General features: G+C 39.2%; 1 protein-coding gene across 2 annotated transcripts; it reads left to right on the top strand.

Moving 5' to 3' along the window:
• The first annotated feature begins 105 nt into the window (after positions 1-105).
• Positions 106-22,206, top strand: LOC114465946 (NXPE family member 3-like). 2 transcript variants are annotated; one of them, XM_028451336.1, is made up of 8 exons: positions 106-161; positions 13,614-13,802; positions 18,550-18,972; positions 20,099-20,394; positions 20,484-20,554; positions 21,194-21,253; positions 21,327-21,394; positions 21,460-21,559. In XM_028451336.1, exons 2-7 carry the CDS (start codon positions 13,677-13,679, stop codon positions 21,359-21,361), a joined length of 1,011 nt encoding a protein of 336 aa, XP_028307137.1. In that variant the 5' UTR covers positions 106-161; positions 13,614-13,676; the 3' UTR covers positions 21,362-21,394; positions 21,460-21,559. The 2 variants fall into 2 exon arrangements, with proteins under 2 accessions (XP_028307137.1, XP_028307136.1); XM_028451335.1 differs by having other exon boundaries at positions 21,194-21,394; positions 21,460-22,206.
• The last annotated feature ends 1,385 nt before the right edge of the window (positions 22,207-23,591 follow it).

Below are 23,591 nucleotides of genomic sequence, written 5' to 3'. Positions count from 1 at the left end.
CACAGCTTCAGCTTCATGTGTGTGTTTGTTTGTTTTTTTTGCATGGGAAATTCCAAAAGGGAGGAGGAGCTACTGCATTGGATGTGATTAAAACCTGACTGTCAAAACAGTATGACATTGTGCCGAACGTTCTTGTCCTGTGAGAATTAACTTCAGCTGAGGTAAGAATGAGCATTTATAGACATAAAAGTCCTTCATCTCCATTTCAATTGTGACTCTAATGGAAAAGATCAGACATTCTTTTTTAATCTTTTTAACCATTGGACTATACAAGTTGTTAAATACCAGTTGGTTTAGTCATTAAAGTCAGGTACGTTTACACATGAAAAAAACAGTTTTCTGCAAAAATAACCATAATTTATTATTGTAATGATATTTTGTGATCTTTTAAAATGGACTGGAAAAAGATTGCAAAAACTTTAAAGTTTTGTGAAATGTTAGTCATGAGATGAAAGCTGTGACATCAAATGTGAATGAGTGCTATAGTGCAGTGTGAGCATTCATGTCACAAAGCTGGGTTAGTGTAATGTAACTTTAATTGTTCAGGTCCTTCTTAAATCAGAGAATAGTGTAGACCAGGGGTCACCAACCTTTTCTGAGGCTGAGGGCTACTTCATGGGCACTGAGTAGTACCAAGGGCGACACAACATGTTTGCTACAAACTTCCAATATAACGGATCACTTTTTAGTATTAATAATAAAAACGATAATAAAATAGTAGTAGAAGTAGTAATAATACTATGTGAAGAGACTACGCGTATATTATGGGTAATTATTCCCCACAATTAATAATCACAAAGATGCTGGCATTGTCCACCGACTCGTCACACTGGATGCTGAACCACCTGCACAAAGCGAGATCTCGGTCCAGTTGCTCTGTTAAGTTCTCGGATACAAATCACACCCGTCTAGCCATCGTACTTGCTCCAAGTTGGACATCGGAGAGGGTAGATATGACATATTTCTCATCTTTGAAAACTGTGTTAGCAACAATCATCATAGTTCCTTTAAAAACCTCTCCACCTGAAAATTCTCTCTTGTTCTTTATCAAAAAATGTGCAGCTCTAAACAAAGCTTCGGTAGCTTTTTGTGATTTTTTCACTCTCGTGACAAAAGACTGTTGTTTGTCCAAAGCTGCCTTTAACCTGTTGACTTTTTCTGTCCTTAATGCGGTGCCGGGTGAGTAGTTTGCAATGAAGCTTCCGTGACAGGTGCTGAAGTGTCTCTCCACATTATGTCGCTTTGGGAACAGTCGTCCCTCAAATAAGAGGCACACATTTTTCTTTTAATGACATAAAAAAGAACTCTTCCTTCCAATCCAGGGTGACTACAGGTAGGAAAAAGTTATATTTAAGACTTTTTAAGATCTTTTTAATACCACCTTAAAGAAAATGTAAGACCAAACTTATGACGTAAATATAGACCAAAGGGAAAATATATTATTTTACAATTAAAGGCATTGATGTCAGTTAATAATGTACAATAAAAAAAAAAAAAAAAATCAAAATAAGTTTTTCAAGAACATTCTTCAAATATGTTTATTAATGTGGAAAGAGAACAAAAATATCGACATTTTCCTAAATGATATTTATTGTAACACAATTCTCACAACATTTAACATCAGTGGACAATAACCTGGAAATCAAAATTGACTTGAACCTGTGAGCAAATCAAATGCCAAAGTGCTTTTATCAAATCCTTCACCGTGCAATGCCATATGTGGAGCTTTGATCTAAAATGAGGCCTTCTAAGACCCACTAAACATCCGACATCCACGGACCTCCAGATCACGTTCATAACACGTCGGTCGGTCTGAACCACATCTGCACGTCTATACGACGTCCAAAATAGGTCGGCATCTGACGTCATGACCACGTCCTCACCTGGACATTGATATGACGTTCAACGTTTGAAGCAATTTCACATATGAAATTTAAACAGCCTTGCAATCCCACACTCAGTCACAGACACATGCATGTGTATGTGCTTCTGTTTATTAAAAATCACTATTCAGTATTATCCACAGTCATTAAGTATACATCCAGGTGTACTTCACTAACATTTATGCTCTGCGATCTTTTTAAGAAATAATTAATGTCGACCTCCCATTGAGCAAGTTAATGTTGAAACAACGTTGAGAAGCAGTCTTTTTCGAACGTCGTCGGGTCAGGTTAATTTAACAAACGCACACACAAAATTGCATATAAACATTACAATAGCCCCAAAATGAATGATATTGTATTCCTCTTACAGTGCAAAACAGTTATTAAAATATATTTTAATGCTGTATTTTGTCATAGTGTTTCAAAAAAATAATTGGTAAACGTTTCAAATAACTGACAATGTACCTTTGAAAAATAGACCTTGGTCGTTCAAATGTTCATATGCTATGAGCTCTCCAATTTTCTTGTGGTTGCAGTAGGTACAATAGGTAAGGAAGTGATTGAAATCACTGTGGTCCACTTTTCTTATCCGCCTTTTTGGGATGTGGAGAATACGTCGTTTTCGGACTTCCAGACGATGTCTGCAAAAGACATCTCAACTTCAGGCCATCACGTCTTTTCAACGTTGTTTCAACGTCGGTCTGCTCAGTGGGGAAAATGTATCCAACCCACATTAGCAGCTTAAATTCTGTCCTGGCTAATTAAACCTTATATTTCTATTATGTGTTCACCTTAGACATAACAATGTGAACACAATTTTTATTTGAAATGTTGTGAAAACAGAAATGAGGAAAAAGAGGTAGGTGAGAAAGTAAGGGAAAGAGATGTCCTGACTGGACATCAAGGCATGTGCCTGAGTTCAGTTGATTTGTCTCCCAGCTCCCTCTCAACTAGAGCTGCAACAAATTATTATTTTCATAATCGATTAATCGGTCAATAATTAACCCTCTTGTCAGGGGACACGGTTGTGTAAAAAAAAAAATATATATATATACATGGTCAAAAGAAGAGAAAATATAAAAACAATATAAAATATTCCCACCCCAAGATTAAATCTGGACATTGTTATCAACCTGTTTTATTCATGTATTTAATCAATGCATCGGAGTATAGTTTGGTATGCCCCCTGCTGGTCATATATTAAATCAAAGTGTTCAAAACAGAAAGTTTATTCGTTACCAAATACAGATATTAATTGCAGTTACTAGTGCCATAAAAATGTTTTAACGTTTTTAATGATGTTAAATTAAACTCGGATGAATGGTGTTAAAGCTAGAATGCCCACTATCGTGGAGCAAAATGAGGAAATTTTATCCTGTTAAAAATAATTAATAACTAAAAAAATAATAACTAATGAAGTTCTAAAACTGCAACCCAAATGTTTTATTTTTATAAGCTCCACAATAAAGGAAGAAAACAGTTCCTTGTTAAATAGTGAAACCCCCTCAGGCTTACAAAAAAGGTTGAATCCAACTGCTCAGGAGCCAATGGGAACACACTTTCAAACTGGACAAGTGGCCAAAGGGCTCAATATCACGTGAATTTAACACGTTGTCGATGCGTATATATATGCGAATTTAACGCGTGAAATACACGTAAAAAATGCGTTAAATTCAGGTGTTTTTGACCTCGATGGCTTTCCATAGAAGGGCTGCGTGTCACAGTGAGTGACACATAATCGCACGACGCAGCCAGCGCATGGCGCAGAACATTTAAGACCTATCTATTCTGAATTAAAGACTTTTCAAGGCCTTTTTTTGTAAAAAGATTATTTAAGACTTTTTAAGGACCCTGTAATCACTATAAAAAATAGTATGTCCTCTTTTGCTTTTCTGTCATGATATTTGGGGATGAAGCATAATTAGGCTAACTCCTCCTCATCATCGTTGTACGTTGCACTCTGGTTGTACTGATTCAGCGTGTCAGGAAACAGGTCACGCAATGATGACGTTTGACATCAGAAAAGGCCAGAGTTTGTTGTACATAATTTATTTTATGTTACATAACGTTATTTTAAAATCTGCATGAATGTGAGTGATTCTGATTAAAAAAATATAGCAACATTTTTTTTTAGAACCAGGGGCGTTTCTAGACCCCCTGGGGGCCCAAAGTAAGATGGACTATGGGGCCTCCCGGGCCCCAGAATGATGATGAATGATATTAACATATAAAATGAATAACATAACTATCTAAACTAAATGCAAACTTTACACACAATATATACAATAAATGCCAGAAAAACACACACAACTGATCTGTGCAAAATTTTAAGTATGATAAAACTGCAACCAAGCAAAAAAACAACAAAAAACAAGGAATTGAAGTGGAAAGTAAGAGTACACTAACCATTTCTCATTGGATTTTCTAACCATCTCTAACCATCATTGTCATTTTGTAATTTTCTTTGGTTAATCTCCTGAGGTGGGTTTTCCGAACTTTGGGGAAGTCCATGTCTGTTATTTGGAGTCAGGGCTCGAGACTGCGACCAGAATGGTCGCATATGCCAGTATGTTTTCAGTGTGTACGAGTGAAAATTTAATCTGGTCGCATCCGTGCGAGTGCGTATGGGTGACCTTATTTTCGACAGAGCGGCTCCGTGCTTCGTCAAGTCCCACAGAGTGCACTTATCTCTCCTTCTCTCTCTCTCGCTCCGCGCTGCGGGTGAGGAGACGGTGCACGCTCTCTCAACTTGGCTGCAGGTAATGCAACGGTGAATGCGCTGAGTATAAGCACCAATGTGCTCCTTTGGAGCGCACGCGGTTCGCAAACGGAGCAAGGAATAACAAGCCCTTCAGTGCGCTGACATTGAGAGCAACAGTAAAAAGGAAAAACATGCGATAGAGCGTACACGCTCATCAGAACCAGCATGGAGGGACCAGAACTGATGGATTATGATGCCAGGCCAGATGTTCAGCTGTGGTTCTCCCAGAGCAGTGGTCTGCAACCTGCGGTTTTGGGGCCTAATGTAGCCCTTTGACTCTTATGCAATGGCTCCCTATAGCTTAAAAAAAACAAAAAACTATTGAAAATAAATAGTTATTTTTTTTTTTACAGAAGCTATTAGTGATTAATGACAAATAAAATCAAGATATAACAATTTCTTAACCTAAAATAAACCATGTGCAATGACTCAGCACCTTCCTACTTCACCTCCTGTAACATCTACAGACCATCAACTTTCCTGCACCTGTGGCTAACCTTGAGTTTTAAATCCCTGGTAAATAACTAAACCAACAAAAACACTATTCTGGAAGAAAATAGAGATTTTAATTGTGTGGGAACAGATTCATTTAACCACCAATGTGCCGGTTAAATACGGATGCTTTATGTGTGGCAAGAAATGAGCAATTAGCGTGTGTTGATCACATGATCATGTGTTGTCAAATTCAAGTTACTTTTTGTAGCCTTTCAAATACATTAACTTAAGAAAATCTTCTTTATATAACATTGTGTTCATGTAAACTGAGATGTGTAAGAATTTGAAGATGCAAGATACTGTTTTTTTCTTGATGTCAATTTAATTTTGTTTTAAACTGTTTTTAAGTTTTCATTTACATGATCAATATGAATCAAATCAAATTAAATGAAACATTATTCTATATAAATTTAACTGTATAGACTTTAATACACTGTATTATCAGCTCCAGGAGGACTTTAATCCAGGTGAGATGAGGTTAAATGGTTCCTTGTAGAGTAAAGGTTGCAGACCCCTGACCAGGGGAAGAGGGTTAGGAGACCCCACTATAAGAGATGGACCCTCTGAATTGAATTCCATGGGGTGAAGCAATGCAGATGCTAAGTTCGTTATGCTACAGTTAACTTAATTCAAGTACAGCATTTCTGCAAAATAAAAACATAAAGCAAAACTTAATACTGACACTAAACCCTGAAAACATTTGTCAAATATCTCGTCATTCATCAGCATGCATGGCTATGCCGTAACCACCCCCCACCCCCCCGTTCAAAAAAAGGGTGCGACCAAATTGTGCTCCAGTGCTATAACTGGAATACTTAGTGTAGAGCCCTGGGAGTGGTTCTTTTCTCACAATTTGACAAAGAGCATTGTCATCAATAGCTTTTGTTCACAGTGCAGGATCATCTGATATTATTTGATTTGCTAATAATTGAGTACCTTCTGTTCTGGTGATGTGGTGTCATGGGTGTGGTGAGGAGGTGGTGATGGAATGCTGTGCTGCCATGCTGCTGATTTATGAAGGTGCCATCATGTCCTACTCTTCTTCTTCAAGACCCCCCTCATGATCTGAGGGGTGTAAAGTAAGAATAAATATGTGCTCTAAGTTTGTCATAACACAGAAGTTGGTTGTTAACCACACTGTCAAATTTGAATGATTAATATATACATATAAACACATTTTATGAATGTGTTTAGAAGTAAATGGCTAAATTCACTTTACACAGAATTAAATGTGCAATGAACTTTTCTGGTGCTGGGTGGATGACTGGGAGTTTGGGACAAAGTGCCTGGACAAACTGGGACAAACATTTTCATAATTTAACACATATCTTACACATTGTCACTTACCACTATCATGTTTTTTTCTTCTTTTCATAAGCCTTGTGGGATATCAATCAATCAATCAATCTTTATTTGTATAGCGCCAAATCATAACCAATGGTATCTCAAGACACTTTACAGTAGAGCAGTCTTAAGGACGGACTCTTCATTTTATGGATACACACATATGCATATATACGTATATACACATACATATGTATCCCACACCCAACATGAATTCATCATGGCGGCAAGGAAAACCTTCTGTTAAGCAGCAGGAACCTTGTGTGGATCCCATTCCTATGATGAACAGCCATCCACGTTATGCTGTGTTGGGTGTGTGCAGAGGAAAGGGTGGAGACAGAGTTGTTGAGACTCTGTAACTCCACACTGAGGATCCCACGGACCTGCAAGACAAAAGCCAGAAGGAGTACAGGAGCAAACACACAAGGGAAGAAGCAGACATAGAGGGAGTGTTTGAGAGAGGAATGGGACCCTCTCCGGTCTCTCTCTAACCTAAATGACCTCTCTCTTAACGCCCTCTCCAACCTCTCTCCAACCGAGCATGCCAGTCTATGCCTATTGCATCTTAATTATGAGCTATGATCTGGTTCCTAACTAAAAGCTTTACCAAAGAGGAATGTTTTGAGCCTAACCTTAAAGGTAGAGAGGGTGTCTGCCCACCGAACCGTGGTTGGTAGATGGTTCCAGAGAAGTGGGGCCTGATAACTGAAAGCTCTTCCTCCTATACTACTTTTAGAGACAAATGGAACAAAGAGTAGTCCAGCATTTTGAGAGCGTAGTGTTCTGGGGGGATTGTATGGCACTACAAGCTCCTTGAGATAGACTGGTGCCTGTCCATTTAGGGCTTTATAAGTGAGAAGAAGAATCTTGAATTCTATTCTATATTTTATGGGCCAATGCAGAGAGGCTAATACAGGAGTAATGTGATCTCTTCTCCTAGTTTTAGTCAGTACACGTGCTGCAGCATTTTGAACGAGCTGAAGTGTCTTAAGCGACTTGCTCGGGCAGCCTGCTAAAAGAGAATTACAATAATCCAGTCTAGAGGTAACAAAAGCATGGACTAGTTTTTCGGCGTCGCCCTGAGACAGGATAGATCTGATTTTAGCAATGTTACGGAGATGAAAGAAGGCAGTTCTTGAAGTTTGTTTTATGTGAGAGTTGAAGGATAAGTCATGATCAAATAGAACCCCAAGGTTTCTAACAGTTGTGCTTTGTGCCAGAGTAATGCCATCTAGGGCAGTTAGGCTAGCATAGGTTTCTCTAAGGTGTCGTGGGCCCAGTACAATGACCTCAGTCTTGTCTGAGTTGAGAAGAAGAACATTTTGGTCCATCCAGGCCCTAATGTCCTTTAGACAGGCCTCAAGTTTAGATAGCTGATTTGTCTCACCTGGCTTCATTGATACATACAGTTGGGTATCATCAGCATAGCAGTGAAAGTTAACAGAGTATTTTCTCATAACATTACCAAGGGGGATCATATAGATACAGAAGAGGATTGGACCTAGCACAGAGCCCTGAGGAACCCCGTAGTTTACTTTAGTGTACACAGAAGACTTATTATTCACGTGTACAAACTGGTACCTATCAGATAGGTAGGACTTAAACCAGTTTAGGGCAGTCCCTGTGATTCCAAGTAATTCCTCTAATCTCTCTAGTAGAATATAGTGATCTATAGTGTCAAAAGCTGCACTAAGATCTAATAAAACCAGCACTGAGAGTCGACCTTCATCTGAAGCCCAGAGTAGATCATTAGTTACTTTAACTAAAGCAGTTTCTGTGCTGTGTTGAGCTCTAAAACCTGACTGGAAGTCCTCGAACAGGCTGTTATTTTGAAGAAATTTACAGAGCTGAGCCGCCACAACTTTCTCAAGAATCTTTGAAATAAAAGGAAGATTAGATATAGGCCTGTAGTTTGCTAAAGTGCTGGAATCAAGAGTAGGTTTTTTGAGAAGGGGTTTGATTACAGCTATTTTAAAGGACTGTGGCACGTAGCCTATTGATAGGGATATATTTATTGTCTCCAACAAAGATGGGCAGACCAGGGGAACAACTTCTTTAAACAGCTTAGTTGGGATCGGATCTGAAAGGCAGGTCGATGGTTTGGAGGATGAAATAATAGAGTTAAGTTCCTGAAGTCCTATATGTGTGAAACAGTTTAGGTTAGGCCTATTTACATTTAATGGTACAGCAGGCCCAGGTGAAGGCAGGGAGTGGCTAATTTTATCTCTAATCTTATGAATTTTATCGTTAAAAAATGTCATAAAGTCCTCACAGCTGAGGGCTAGAGGAATCATGGGCTCAATAGAGCTCTGACTTTGTGTTAGCCTGGCTACAGTGCTGAAAAGGTACCTCGGATTATTTTTAATTTCTTCAATTAGTGAGGAGTAGTATGTAGATCGACTATGTCGTAAGGCTGTCATGTATTTACTATGGCTTTCTTGCCAGAGTATTCGTGACTCTTCTGTTTTATTGGAGCGCCACATTCTCTCTAATTTACGGGTTGTTTGTTTGAGTGTGTGAGTTTCAGAGCTAAACCACGGAGCTTTCCTCTGACGTTTAATAGTTTTTTCCCTCAATGGGGCAATTGAGTCCAAGGTGGATTTTAGTAGACTAGCAGAGCTATCGACAAGCAGATCTAGTTGAGAGGGGTTATAATTAATGTCATAGTTATTTATTGGATGGTGCACTGAGTTTAAGGCAGCAGGAATGGCCTCTTTAAATTTAGCCACAGCACTATTGGACAGATTTCTACTCCTAACTATTTTATTGCACAGTGCGAGATCCTCGAGGATAATGTTAAAAGATATTAAAAAGTGATCTGATAGCAGAGGATTTTCAGGGTAGACTTTTAGTTCATTAATATCAAGGCCATATGTTAGAACAAGATCAAGAGTATGATTTAAATGATGAGTAGCTTCATTAATAGTTTGAAAAAAGCCAACTGAGTCTATTAGGGACATAAAGGCTGAGCTCAGGCTATCACTATCTTTGTCCACATGGATATTAAAATCTCCTACTATCAGTATTTTATCAGAACTGAGGACTAAGTTTGATATAAACTCAGAGAATTCTGATAGAAATTCAGAATAAGGGCCTGGAGGACGGTAAATTATCGCAAATAAGACTGGCTGGCAGGTTTTTGATTCGGTATGAGATAAATTTAGAACCAGGCTTTCAAAGGAAGTGTAATTGGCCTTTGGTTTAGGATAGATTAGGAGAGAGGAATGATAAATAGCTGCTACACCACCTCCACGGCCTATGTCTCGTGGCATATGAGTATTTAAATGACTGGGAGGAGTGGATTCATTTAAACTAACATATTCATCTTGATACAGCCATGTTTCAGTTAAACAGAATAAATCAAAGTTATTTTCTGAGATAAGGTCATTTACTAGTAGAGATTTGGATCTCAGTGATCTAATATTTAATAGAGCACATCTAATGGTTTTATGTTTTGGTGTTTCTAGATTTGAGATTTTAATTTTTTTCAAATTTTTATAATTGATAGCTCTTTTATTTGATTTTATGTTAAAATCATTGTGAAATATGGGTCGGGGGACTGACACCGTCTCCATAAAATAATATTCATCACCATCACAACAGTTGTCATGGCGATGAACACAGCTATCATAATAGCAATGGGAGGGAAACTGTCCTAAGGCAAGCGCAGAGGGGCGTGGAGGACTCCCCCTCTGTAACATGGTCTCATTCATGAGATGTCATAACAGTGACTGTGCCATGTTTTCTGATAGTAGAGATGCTCCCTCCAAAGTAGGGTGGATTCCATCTCTTCCTATCAGGTTCGGTTTTCCCCAGAAGGATCTCCAATTATCAATGAAGCCCACCTCGTTTTCTGGACACCACCTCGATAGCCAGCGGTTAAATGATGACATGCGGCTATACATGTCATCACTGGTCAGATTTGGTAAGGGACCAGAGAAAATTACGGAGTCCGACATTGTTTTAGCATAAGCACAAATTCAATGATTCAATGTTCACTTTGGTTGCTTCCGACTGACGACGTCGGGAGTCATTAGTGCCGACATGGAGGACTATCCTATCAAACTTACGGTTACTCTTTGCCAGCAACTTTAGATTTGATTCTATGTCGCCCGCTCTGGCCCCTGGGATGCACCTCACGATGCCCGCTGACTTTGCTAGCTTCATGTTTCTCACTATGGAGTCGCCAATTATCAGAGTTTGTTCCCCGGTGAGTGTGTTGTCTTCACGGAGAGGGGAGAACCTGTTTGAGACGTGAACGTGGTGGTGTCCCGAGCGGCTTTTTGACCTTTGACTATGCTTACCACGGACAGTAACCCACTCATTGCTGGCCGGGGGGGAAGCTAAGCTAGCGCTAGCACGGTCCGCACCGGCTAGGTCCTGCTTGCTAGCTTCTGTTTTGGTATCAGGGGTGCGGAACCGCTTCTCCAGATTGTTGATCTTCACCTCCATATCTAACAGTACGCTACACTTTATGCAACTACCATTGTCCCTAAAGGAGGACGAGGAGTAACTAAACATCTGACACACCGGGCAGGAGAGCGGAGGGGAGGAGAGAGAATCCATAGGTGCTAAATTTAAGCTAAGCTAAGCTAAGGACAAAAGGAAGTTTAAAGGAGATTACACTGCCTATAAGAGGCGAGATTGCTTTTTACTTAACTTTCGTACGTTTAACTCTACGGTAAAACAAGTGTTTTCAAGGCTAAAATATCAATGACAACAAGTTTGATTAGAGTTAGCAGAACACAGTAGTAGAGCGCTGCAAGCAGCGGTAGAGCGTAAACAGGAAATGATCGATACGTCACCACGTCAGCACGTCACCAGCACGCAGCACGTCACCAGCACGCAGCCTGATATGTCCGCTTCATTTTTTCTGTGTTTGATAACATCAGCAGATTGATGCAGGGACCCATTAGGGAGGTTCCCGACGTAACACTGTAATGTGTCCGGGGGGCGTTCAAATTGTGTCACTGATATCTGCCGTCTGTCGGGGCCTCCTCCTCGCAACTACCCAGTGACTACTCAGGAAGGGCCCCGTGCAGGGGATTTTCGATGCGCTGTCGCTGCAGCGTCTCAAAGCAGTTATATTATTTTGTCATTGAAATCAGCTGTCCCTCGGGGGCCCCTTCAGCTCGGGGCCCTAGGCAATTGCTTGTGTTGCCTACCCTGTTGCAACGCCTCTGTTTAGAACATGCCTAGCGGGCGCCTCAAGTGGTCCTCTCGGGCAACCATGTGCCCGTGGGCACAGCGTTGGTGACCCCTGGTATCGGACAGTGTCAGACTATAACATCTGCTATTTTTAGGTTCTGTATGACCGTTTGCAAAGAAGGTCCATTCTGGAATGTGTGTGCAATGACTGAAATGTTTGTGTGAAATGTGTTTTCTCATTGAACATAAAATTTCCACACCTCAAGGCTAAAGTGTAATTTAGAACTATTTGAAACCTTGTAATGATAGAAAAATGTGAATAAAAAAATGTTTCTTTAATAAAAACCGTGTTGTGCCTTCACTTAAAAACTAGATTAATAAAGGAAGAAATAAACTATTAGATAGGTATTAAACAAGATTTTTTTTAAAAAAATTTTTAAATAAGCAACATTAATTTTTTTTTTTTTTAACTTTTTTCTTTAAAAATAAAAGGTATATATATTTTTCATGTGCATGAACAGGATGAAATAACATCCACAAGTTCCCAGTTAAGTCCTTAAAGAATAAACAGAGTGAAGAATAATAGTATAAATTAATACTAATCGCAATAGCCTAAGCAATCGCATAAGCCTAACATTACCATTCACCTAGCATTAGCATTAGCCCAGCATTAACAATAGCCTAGCATTGGCATTAACTTAGCATTAGCATTCACTTAGCATTAGCACTAACCTTCCGGCAGCTGAGCTGACAGCAGCAAAAGAGCAGAGCGGAGCTCACAGAGGAATTTATTTACTAAACATGAACTTTTTCTTCTGAGAAATGATACGATACCTCAACATCAAACTCTATCATTTACCATCTGACTCTGGCTCTGAGGTAATCATCTACTGCTTTTTTATTTGCTGGCTCAACTGGAAAGCTAAGTAGCAAGCAAGCTAGCTACAAGTAGCAAGCTAGATAGCTACAAGTAGCAAGCTAACTAGCAGAAGAATGGCTCTTTCCACAACAGAATACAGCAGTCTTCTCCAAAAGATTACTGAACTGGAGACTACAGTGCGAGGAATTTTAAAAAGTTTAAATTAGTTGAAAAAGTTGGAAAAACTTGAAATCGGTTGGAAAAAGCTTGAAAAAGTTGAAAGTCTGTGCTGGAAGTAAACATGGTTGAAATCAGTTGAAGAATGGCGGAACGGCTGAAGTTCTAAGTTAAAGGTTTGAAATGTTGAAAATGTGGATAGGAAAATGAACGTGTTGAAGTTGAAATGAGTTGAAAAGCTCTAAGTCTAAAAGTTTAATTCCCCATTCATTCCAATGGGACTTTATTCGCAGTTTTTTGCAATTTATTCTGCAAAAAATTCATCACTCGCATAGAAAAGTCATAGCACACAATTCCCGACCAAAGTTTTGGCCGAAGATGATTAATAATATACGCATGGAAGAGCTGTCTCGAACCCCTAATAAAAAGAGCATGCAATCAAATGAATGGAATAAAATACAACCTAACACAACCCTGGGTCAGATTGCACTTGAGTCTTAGTTTTTAATTATACTGTCCATGCTGTCTGATTTTGAAGTCATTGTTTATACCATTTGAATATACTCTGTAAAATGGGATTAGCTTCGCTGTTGTACGTTATGTACTCATGACATGTTAAGACTTGTAAGTTAAAGTTAGAAACTTTTGACTTGACTTGGACTTGAACCACCTTGACTTGAGACTTTACTGTCTTGATTTAGGACTTTAGTGACTTAAGACTTACTGGACACTTGAGAATCAGTGACTTGTTCCCACCTCTGGGCTCAGATCATTTAAGTGCTGCTTAATAATGGGAAAAACACCATCCTGGGCAATAATAAACCACTCTGTTTTTCCTGTTCCTTCTTTAATGACTGTAATTTGTTAGTTATTAGATTATAATTCCTCAGAGCAACACTTGTAATACTGAATGAACGAGAATTGATTTAATTGTCATTTTTTTTAGGTGTACTTCAGTCCTGCACCAGTTGAATTGGTTGAAATACACTGCAGTCAGACCCCACTCACTATGAACGACCAATCAAGAAGCACTCCAAAAGTCAACAGTCTTTTTCTTCCAAGACGTGGCTTCATGCTCCTGTTATTGACTGTATGTGTTATGTTATACATACTTTCATGGATGAACAATTTGCAGGTGAGAGCCCAAAAACGTACACGACCCTAACAGTTTTATAACAGCATTGATATAAATATGAAGCAGGTGTTTTTCCTGCATTTCAAAGGGTTTCACTCTGCATGTGCCATCAATAGGAAGAATAAAGAAGACGATTGTAAATACAACACCCTTGGTGCTGATGGTGACATTACACTTCACAAGAACCATGCTCATATTAATCATGTGTTTTAAATGTAATGTGCAAAGTCTACTAAGCTATTCAAGAAACCATGTGACCAGATCATGGAGGACTTGGTTGGTAAAGAAACATAAGACCATAGCCTAGCACTAGCTAAAGACAATAGGATGTAGTAGCTGTAACTAACTGCACATTAACAGTGTTGGGAATAACGAAGCTACCTTTTCTGTCACGGAGTAATCTATGTAATTACTCTCCCATTGTTACAATGCCGTTATCGTTACTGGGAAAGTACAGTGGCATGTTACAATTCGATTTAATGAAGCGCCACAGTGTCAGGCATCTAGGCAGCGGGCAGCCCATCTCAGCTATTTTCATCCTGCATACAGCAGCAGGACAGTGGAGAGCGCATGGGAGAGCAGGGGTGGTGAAGATTGGCTAAAAAGTTGGGTGGGCGGAGAGTTGGTCGAGCCAATGAGAGCCAACTCGATTGCTTTTAGGGAGAAATAATTTGTAACAGTAACTAATGACTTTTTAAGAATAAAATGCCCAACACTGCACATTAATAAGTAGATAGACATTAGGGAGGTTGCAAACCAACAATTTTCCCTGCCTATTACACCAATATCAGTGATGTCCCGAAAGGAAAAGAAAAAATGGCTTTTGGTGCATTATATTAGTGTAATTGTGGCTTTTCTTCTATCTCTTTTGTAACATGATGTATTTATAACCAGTGTTTGGCGGTAACGCGTTACTTGCAACGCGTTACCGCCCCAACGTCACTTTTGACAGTAACTAGTACTGTAACGCAATTTTTTTCTAAAGAAATAACGCCATTACCGTTACACTATGGCGTGTTTGTCCGTTACTTTGTTAGCTGCAGTGTACTTCCTGTTTACAGTGGCGCTACATATTTTTGCGGGATGCCGTGCCAAACACAGTAAAACAGTAGAAGAAGCATTGTCAACATGTTTCTGTTTACATCACGTGCGCCAATCATGGCGAGTCAATGCGGGAGCAGGACGAGCTTCTCAGAGTGGAAATACGCGCATTATTTTTGTCTCCAAAAGATACTTCAGTGAAGCTAAGCTAAGCTAACGCTGCGGCTGGATTTTAACGGACTGTGACTGTTATCCAGGGACAGACCAGCCAAATTATTGCACAGTATGTTGTTGTAAATATGCAGCCTGTCGCTACTGCTGAGTCACTGCTTACAGCAGCTCATTAGCCTGATATGTTGAGCATTGCGTAGCTGAGAAAAATGCTGTGAATTAGTTTTTCCACATTTATTTTTATAAGCATTTTCAACAGCAGAATGTGCACCTGGAATATGCACAGCTTACTTTACATGACTGTGCTAAGGCTGAAAAATCACTGTTTTAATTTTGGAGCAGCTGTTTTGTGCTTTATATGCACATCATTTATGGTTGTTTTATAGCAGTTGATCAACAGTGGATTATTATATTATTACAGAACTAATATGAAGCTGTATGAACACAAATGACCCAAAATAAATAATACATTCTTTAACTCTAAGTAACTCAAAAGTTACTTTTTCCAGTAACGCATTACTTTTTGGTGTAAGTAATCAAAATAGTAACTGAGTTACTTTGTGAATGAAGTAACTAGTAACGGTAACTAGTTACTTTTTTTCAGTAACTAGAACAACACTGTTTATAACCTAGTTTTTGTTTGCATGATGCATTTACAAGTTGAAATTGCACCGGCTGGAGGCCGGGGAAGTTTGGTGTGCTTCAGCAGCAGGGTCGGGATTATGCTAATGATTGTTCCATTACATAACGCGTCTATGATTTCTGACCCGCCATTAAATCCTGAACACAGAAATTTGAAACACAGAGTGTGAAGCCTAGTTCCACAATTACATTTTAAATGGTTGAATGGCTTTTTACATATTTTAAGGAATACATTTATGACCTATTTAATGTGTGTATAATAAAATGGCTGAATTTGCTCTTTAAAAAAAGAAAAAAACATATTAAATATTGTAGAGAAGAATCAATCTCTAAAGGTACTAAACAAACATGGATCAGCCGATCTAACCTACATAACTACAATACAAACTTGCATAGCCACTCAAACACACACATCTCCAGTATGTCTCACACGTTCACCAAATCATGTTTGTCCGTCTTCTGTTTTTGTACGTTCCCCGTGTCTGTCTTCCCCTTTAGTCTTTTGTTATGAGCTCTTTATTTTATATAATCTCTTTATTCAAATATGTATTCTACCTTTTTATCCAATATTTAGTCTCGATCAGTGTCATTATTTCATTTTATTACGTATAATCTTCACCTTAATTAGCTTAGAACTGCATTTTATCGCAATTGAATTACCACATTGCTTTTGTTTATTATTGAATTATGAAAAAAGTTGATTTGCAATCTTTGATTCCTTTGAATTATTAAAACTGTGCGTATTAAGGTGTAGAGTTGGCTGTTACAATCCGCCTCCCTGGTTTATATTATTGGGTTTAATCTAAAACTTAGACATATTTTCCTCTGTCGAAGAGAGAGAACCCGAGCTTTTTAAAGTAATATTAATAATCATAATTAATATTCTCATTCATATAACCCATTATTCATAACCCCCTACAGCGGCATCTCCGCCCTCTTCTAAAAAAAGAGTGGTTTGTTCCGAACTGACAACGTCTGAACCGCCCCCTCCAGGAAGTGCCTGCTGCCGAAGCCGCGCCTCCACAGTGAACATACACTGTAGTGTATGCACTATTTGTTCATGCGGAGGTGCACTCCGCTCATGTGGTTTCCAGCACATCTTGTGGTTTCACGTATTGGCGCATTTATATGTGTAACCTGCCGTTCTAGTGAAAAGGAATATATCTTGTACTTTTTTGTCATAGTGTATATGTAAAGCTACAAATGTATTCTCTGCATTTAACCCCTCCCTGAGGAGGAGTAGGCAGCATCGCTGTGTAGCGCCCAGGGAGCAGACACATTTTTAGTACCTGTTCTATCGCCTTGTATCTCCTTTGACGTGATCTGACGTGTTTGTGACACAATGCGACGCAGCGGTTGGACAAAACAAGTGATTATCACCTAAAATGCAGTTTTTTGTGTAGTTAGAAGAAGAAAGGAGTAGAAGAAAGTGACTTAGCAGTTTAACGCTCTGGTGACTGAAGCAGCTGAATGACTGCTGCTGCTGTGAGACCCTGAAATGCTGAGACAAACTCACAATCACAATGGCCATGTGTTTTACTGCAATGTGCAGTTTTTGGGCTGAAAACAACAACAGTGTGTGGATTGCACGAGAAAAATCGCTTTGGTAATCACTGATCTCCCTCAGCGAGGCATGAAGTCGACCACTCATGAATATGCATAAGCAGACACCAAACAGCCCATTTCCCCTAAAGTCACTTTTCAAAACAGGCGAGTTTGGGAAAATGAACCTCAAATACTATGTTTTTGGGGTTCTTAGAACTAATGGAGATGGGTGAAAAATGCATGATATGAGACCTTTAAGTTAAAATAATGCTGGCAATCTTGTTTTATAATTGTTTCCCCAAACGTCTGCACAATATGTGAAATATGGTAACACTATAGAACAATAAAGTCTGGCCTGCGCTGTAATTTAAAACCTGTCTTGCTTTTTTTTTTACTTTTACTTAATGTTAATGGCTATACATAAAAAAATAGAGTACCTGATATAATATACCCAATAAAAAGTACAACATTTTAATGGCCAGTACGATTTTTGGGGTATATTGTAACAGGTAAAATTACCCAGCATTAGTGAGGATGGTAATAATTTTAGTTATGGTCCCTGGGTGGGTTTATCATCATTTTTATTGTGGTGGGTTTCCCTCTATCTAAATGTTGATGTGATGATGTGAAGAGTTCTCCGCAGACACCTTCTTGATATAAACATAACACTTTATTAATACAAAGTGAAGATGAGTGTCCGAATTAGACCCTACATGGTAAGGTCTCAGAACAGCAAAGCCAAACCACTACTCAAAGGGAAAAAAGTCAAGCAAACACATATATGATCTGACGAGAAACCTGAAACCAACGCGTGGTGTCAAAATAAGGCTTTAGTTTTGGAACAAAGAGAGGAAGCAACAAATGTTTACTGTGGACCTAAAGGTGGTAAAAATCTCATTTGTCAAAGCACCGGAGCCGAAATCGAATACTTTTATGGAATACAGCTGTGGCAAGTGTGGGACCATGGAACCTCCTTGGTTTCCGGCTCAATATAACACTCTTGCAACTGTGCTGGCTGGGTTTAATTGTGAAAACATGTGTTCAAGCATGCAGAAGGGAAAACACTCAAATTTAGGTAAAAATGCATATTGCATTAAATTAATATCATGTGAAGCAGTCAATAAACCTCAGTATCACTACTGAATTTTTCTTTTGGCTGTTCCATTTCGAGGGCGCTAATAGCGATTTATTTACAGTTAATTTGATGTCTATGAAACTTGGGAAAATATTTTGTTGAAATTTGAAACTGTAAGATTTGTGTGAATTAAGTCATGGTAAAATTTCTCATTAAGACTATTTCTAAATTTCTAATATGCATATCTTCATTATAATGTCCCTCTGCTTTCAGTTTCAGAGGACTGCTGACCCCACCTTCATCCCACAAGCTCCCACCGTCCACCAGAGCTTTTGTGCATTTCAACCAATCTCTCCTGAAGAGGCTCTTGAAGAAGAAAACATTCTTAAATCTATTGCATGGCCAAAAACTTCATCCATAACCTCTTTGAAAAATAGCAGTAATCCAACATGCAGCAAGTTCACTATTCTCCCAAAGATGGGGGGAGGACAGTGGTACATAGGGGATCAGCTGGAGGTCAGCATCATAATGAAGGACTACAACTGTCATCCCAAGACCTCAGGAGGAGACTTTTTAGTCGCTAAGCTAAAGAACCGAGATTTGCAAGCAGGTGTGAGCGGGCAGGTGATTGATCATCTCAATGGCAGCTACACCGCTGTCTTCATTTTAGTCTGGGAAGGACAAGCTGATGTTGAGGTAATACAATCAGTTACTGCACTAACTGTGGTGCTGTTTGTGTTGAAATGAGCCTTTGATCAATATGTTTTATTCTGAGCATGTTTGCAAAGGAATTTTATATTGTAGAGAAATTAATTTATTGACAAACTTTTTCTCTAAATGTTTTTTATAATATTTCAAAGCTACATTATGTACTTATTTCAGCGTTATTTGGTCAAAAATCAATAATAACCTTTTAACATATTGTAATTTAAATATTTCTGGGAGGACACTGGACCTCTGCTCCTTCTCCTGGCTCTGTGTTGGAGCTTTAGAAATCCAGGAGCGTAACATTTCTTTTAAGCCAATCAGAGATCGTTTTACAAACAGATGAGCTGTTTTGGGGCGTTGCTATTGACTGGCCGACTAAAGTCGATGCGCGTTCACATTGTATCTCTAGTAAAAGTGCAATGGCAAACGTCCCAGCAGGAAAAGTCCACATCTCAGCGTAAGACACAATGGTTACACAGCAAAGCAAACTGAAAAAGCGAGACTGACGTGGTGAATCAACAGTTTAAAGTCCCAAACATACTCCGGCAGATCGGACTCCACGGAGGTTTGCGCAGACTCAAAGTACATACGAGTGTCAGAGTGAGAGTGGTAACAGACATAATAAATTGTGTAAACATATGAGAAGCATATTCAAGGTTGAGAGAACATGCACAATTCATTTGCCGTCTGGATGCAGAATGGGTCTGTTCTGACCTGCAGCTGAGAATGTTGTGGGGGAGGGGCTCACGGCAGCAGCCGCTGCGACTACAGAGAGATACGTGTTTTCATGTCAGTTATCATCATGTCTAGAGCATCAGAAAACTCTCCAATAACTCGAGGTAACGTCCCTACATTTGTCAATAGTCTCTTGAGAAAAAAGTTCCTAAGTGCCTCATAGTTGTGCGCGTTCACGATGATGCCGGTGAATTTGAAACAGGGAGGGGAGGGGGCGTGGTTGAGTCTATACAAGTCTCACAATTCTACATACGCAACTTTAAGTAAGACATTCTTTTAACATCTATGTAATCTGCTATTAGTTTCAATGTCAATTTTTTAATCTTATACTAAACTGGACCATGTAAACTGTTTCAGATCAAAATATTTCTTTTTTAAGGTGATTCTGGTTCATTCCAGCGAGGCTGTCACAGTGCTGAAAAGGCTGAATAGGGAGAATCCTGACAGAGTTTCCTTCAAAAGTGTCTTTCGTTTAGGCTCAGTTGCTGAAAGTACAGTATGCAACATATGCTTACAACCTACAGTGCAGCCAGTGTGCAACTTCACTGATGTCCGCACAGGTGAGCCCTGGTTCTGTCTGAAGCCCAAAAATCTGAGCTGTGATACCAGGATCCAACATTCCAAGGGTGATTACCTTCTCCCCCTCAAAACACAGGAGGATAAACTTTTTATGGTGTAGGTGTACATGCTTAAAATTTTTCAAGCTACGACCAAATTTGTGCTTGTGATGTGTGGAACAAATGTCTTTTCGTGTTTTGTTACAGAAAAATCAACTTGAAAGTTCCTGTTCAGTCTTCTGGATCTTCAAGTGTCACTGTGTATCAAAAAAGTAAAGGTACAACAAATACAGTATTAACTCTTAATGTATTAGTGGCAGAATAGACTCAGTGACAATTTTTTTTAAAACAACATTTTTTGTGTTCATGTTTTAAAACCTGAGGTGCCACTTAGTAGCATGAGAGTATAAATTGATATTTATTAGCCAAAGATGAACTACTCAAGTCTTCCATCATATTACACCACACTAGATGGTGCATTTGCTAGTAGAGTTATCTCTCAGTGCAGTGATCATGGGTTCAATGTCCCATTGGTGGTCCACGAACTACTCACTTGTTAGCCCTGCCTAGGACGCTGGGTGCAACGTTACTGTATGGAGTTGGCCCAGTGTCCTTCCTACCTTTGTTAACTTTTTCCCCAGGGTCTCAGGCCCTTTTTGTTTCTTTGAGTTGTTTCAGATGCTACTTTTTAGGAACTTTGTTTTTGTAAACATGTTTTTATCCATCAGAATGTTTTGACTTTGCCCTTCAAACCTGTGACTGACCTCCTAGAAGGGGGCCGTAGCATAATTTTAGCCAAAGGCTAAAGAGAAACTTTGCTCAGATCTTTTTTTTTGTAGACTGTCTGGGTTGCTGGCCAAATTGAATACAAACTTAGTGGTTTGATGTTCAGTCTTCTTTTATAAATCCTTTACCAGATCAACCAACTGAAAACGACAGCAACAGCATGTTCAGACCATCTGGCTTCTATTACAAAGGTGTGTGGGAATCCCTTGGCACTAAACAAATTTACCAATTTGACACTGCATCCATCATTCAATGTCTGAGAAGGAAGATGGTCCACCTGTATGGAGACTCTACTGTGAGGCAGTGGTTTGATTACCTCACAAAAATAGGAGGTAATTACACCTTTCTAAATCCTGCCCATATAGTATTTATATTTAACTCTTGTTTTTTCTTCTAGGTCTCGAGGAGTTTAACCCTCAGACTCAAAAGACGACCGGTCCAAGGTTGTCCCTGGACCTTAAAAACAGAATCCTTGTCACATACGACTGCCATGGACCTCCTCTTCAATACACACCTATCGCAACTAGTCAGTTACATTACATTGCCAACGAACTTGATAGTATAATGGGAGGTTCTAACACTGTCGTAGCTCTTAGCGTCTGGGCACACTTTGGGAATTTTCCCTTGGAAATTTACATCCGGCGACTATTGAGCATCCGCAGGGCAGTGCTGAGATTGTTAACAAGAGCTCCAGATACTCTGGTAGTGATAAGAGGTGGAAACCCAAGAGCTCTGTCATTATCGATCTCAATTTTCAACAGTGACTGGTACTCACTTCAGTGCAACAAGGCACTCAAAGCGGTGTTTCAGGGCATGAATGTTCACCTTGTGGATGCCTGGGAGATGACACTAGCTCATTCCCTACCTCATGATATTCACCCACCACCTCCAATCATCACAAATATGGTTAATGTTCTTTTATCGTACACTTGCCCGAAAATGCAAAACTAGAAGTAATTTGTTAGTGTTGGTAGGGAAATTTCAACTATAGTGATGAAGATTTCAAAATAATATTGGTGCTGGTATATTTCACAGAGTGAAAGGTTTAATGACTCAGAAAGATCAGGAGAAACTGGTCCATGCTTTTATCTCCAGCAGACTGGACTATTGTAATGGTCTTCTTACAGGAATCCCCCAAAAGAGCATCAAACGGCTACAGCTGGTTCAGAACGCTGAACCAGCAGGTCTTAACCAGAACAAAGAGGTCAGAGCACATTACTTCAATATTAAAGTCTTTACACTGGCTCCCAGTCAGCCTCAGAATAGACTTTAAAGTTCTGCTGCTGGTGTTTAAATCTGGGGTGGGTTTGGTCCAGACTACATCAGTGACATGTTAGTCAGGTATGAACCCAGCAGGTCTTTCAGATCTATGAACACAGGTCAGATAGTGGAGCCCAGAGCTCACAGTAAACATGGTGATGCTGCGTTTAGTTGTTATGCTGCAAAGAAGTGGAACAAACTGCCAGCAGAGCTGAAGTCAGCATCTAATGTGTACATTTTTAATTCAAAGTTAAAGGCAGTTTTTTTCTCTACTGCATATGATTGAGAGAGAGATTTTTGGTCATGTGGTTGATGTAATGCGTTTGTTGATTAAATTAATTGATTTTACTGACGATTTTAAATGTTCTTTTTTGTCACATGATCTTCTGAGCTTTTTTTTTTTTTTTTTTAGGTTGATTTATTTGAAAGGGGACAGTGCAATTTCATATAACACATGAACAAGCATGGTTAATAAAAAAAAGCCAGAATTAGCCAGAAGGCTATTTTTCATCTGTAGTCCCTTGGCCAAGATGTAAAAAGGCATTAAAATACAAGCATGACAATACATTTACAAGTCAATAACAACAATAACAGTACCTGTTACAATATTAAAACACGCAAAAATCCTGTTGCAATATCAAAACACACAAAAAACACGTGTTCAAAAGGCTACGTTATCTAATACAATACAATGCAGCGCAACATGCTCGACTTTTAATATTGGCAGACGTACATGTTAATAAGACAAATTTTCAATTTTTTTGTAAAGGCCTTGTAAGTGGTTAGCTGTTTAACCTCCTCAGGTATTGAGTTCCACTCAGCAGCGCCCCTAACTGACCAGGCCGAGCGACTGAAAGCACTTGTGTCATCCCTGCACAGAGGGATGACACAATCGCCTTTTACAGAGCCTCGAGTGACGCGCTCAGAGCTGTTTCTTTGGCTGACGAACTCTGCCAGAGGAGCTGGGGCCAAATCATTTGTTACTTTGTATATGAGACTCAGATCTGCATATCTATGGAGACTGTCCTAATATAAAAGGTTGTACTTTTTTAGGATGGCACAGTGATGATAGTGCCTTGGTTTTCTATCCAAGACTTTAATGGCTTGTTTGTATAATGTTTTCAAAGGTCTTTTTGCACTCTGACTTGCCTGAGACCAACTTGTTAGGCAGAAGTTAACGTGGCTGAAAATCATGGAATGTCGAAAAATTATTGCAGCTTTGGTTGACATTTCATGTCGGATTGAGCGGAAATTTGCTAGATTAAACTT

This window comes from Gouania willdenowi, chromosome 6 (genome assembly GCF_900634775.1).
Source record: "Gouania willdenowi chromosome 6, fGouWil2.1, whole genome shotgun sequence".
Classification (NCBI taxonomy): Eukaryota; Metazoa; Chordata; class Actinopteri; order Blenniiformes; family Gobiesocidae; genus Gouania; species Gouania willdenowi.
The sequence above is the reverse complement of the archived record's forward strand: the minus strand, read 5'-3'. Positions and strand labels throughout refer to the sequence as shown.

What these genes read in the sequence shown, in the direction of transcription:
- LOC114465946 (XM_028451335.1), top strand. Translation starts at nt 13,677, where the DNA reads ATGAACGACCAATCAAGAAGCACTCCAAAAGTCAACAGTCTTTTTCTT. An exon ending in TGTGTATCAAAAAAGTAAAG is followed by an intron (nt 20,555 to 21,193) that starts GTACAACAAATA and finishes ATCCTTTACCAG; the next exon opens with ATCAACCAACTGAAAACGAC. An exon ending in TTACCTCACAAAAATAGGAG is followed by an intron (nt 21,395 to 21,459) that starts GTAATTACACCT and finishes TTTTTCTTCTAG; the next exon opens with GTCTCGAGGAGTTTAACCCT.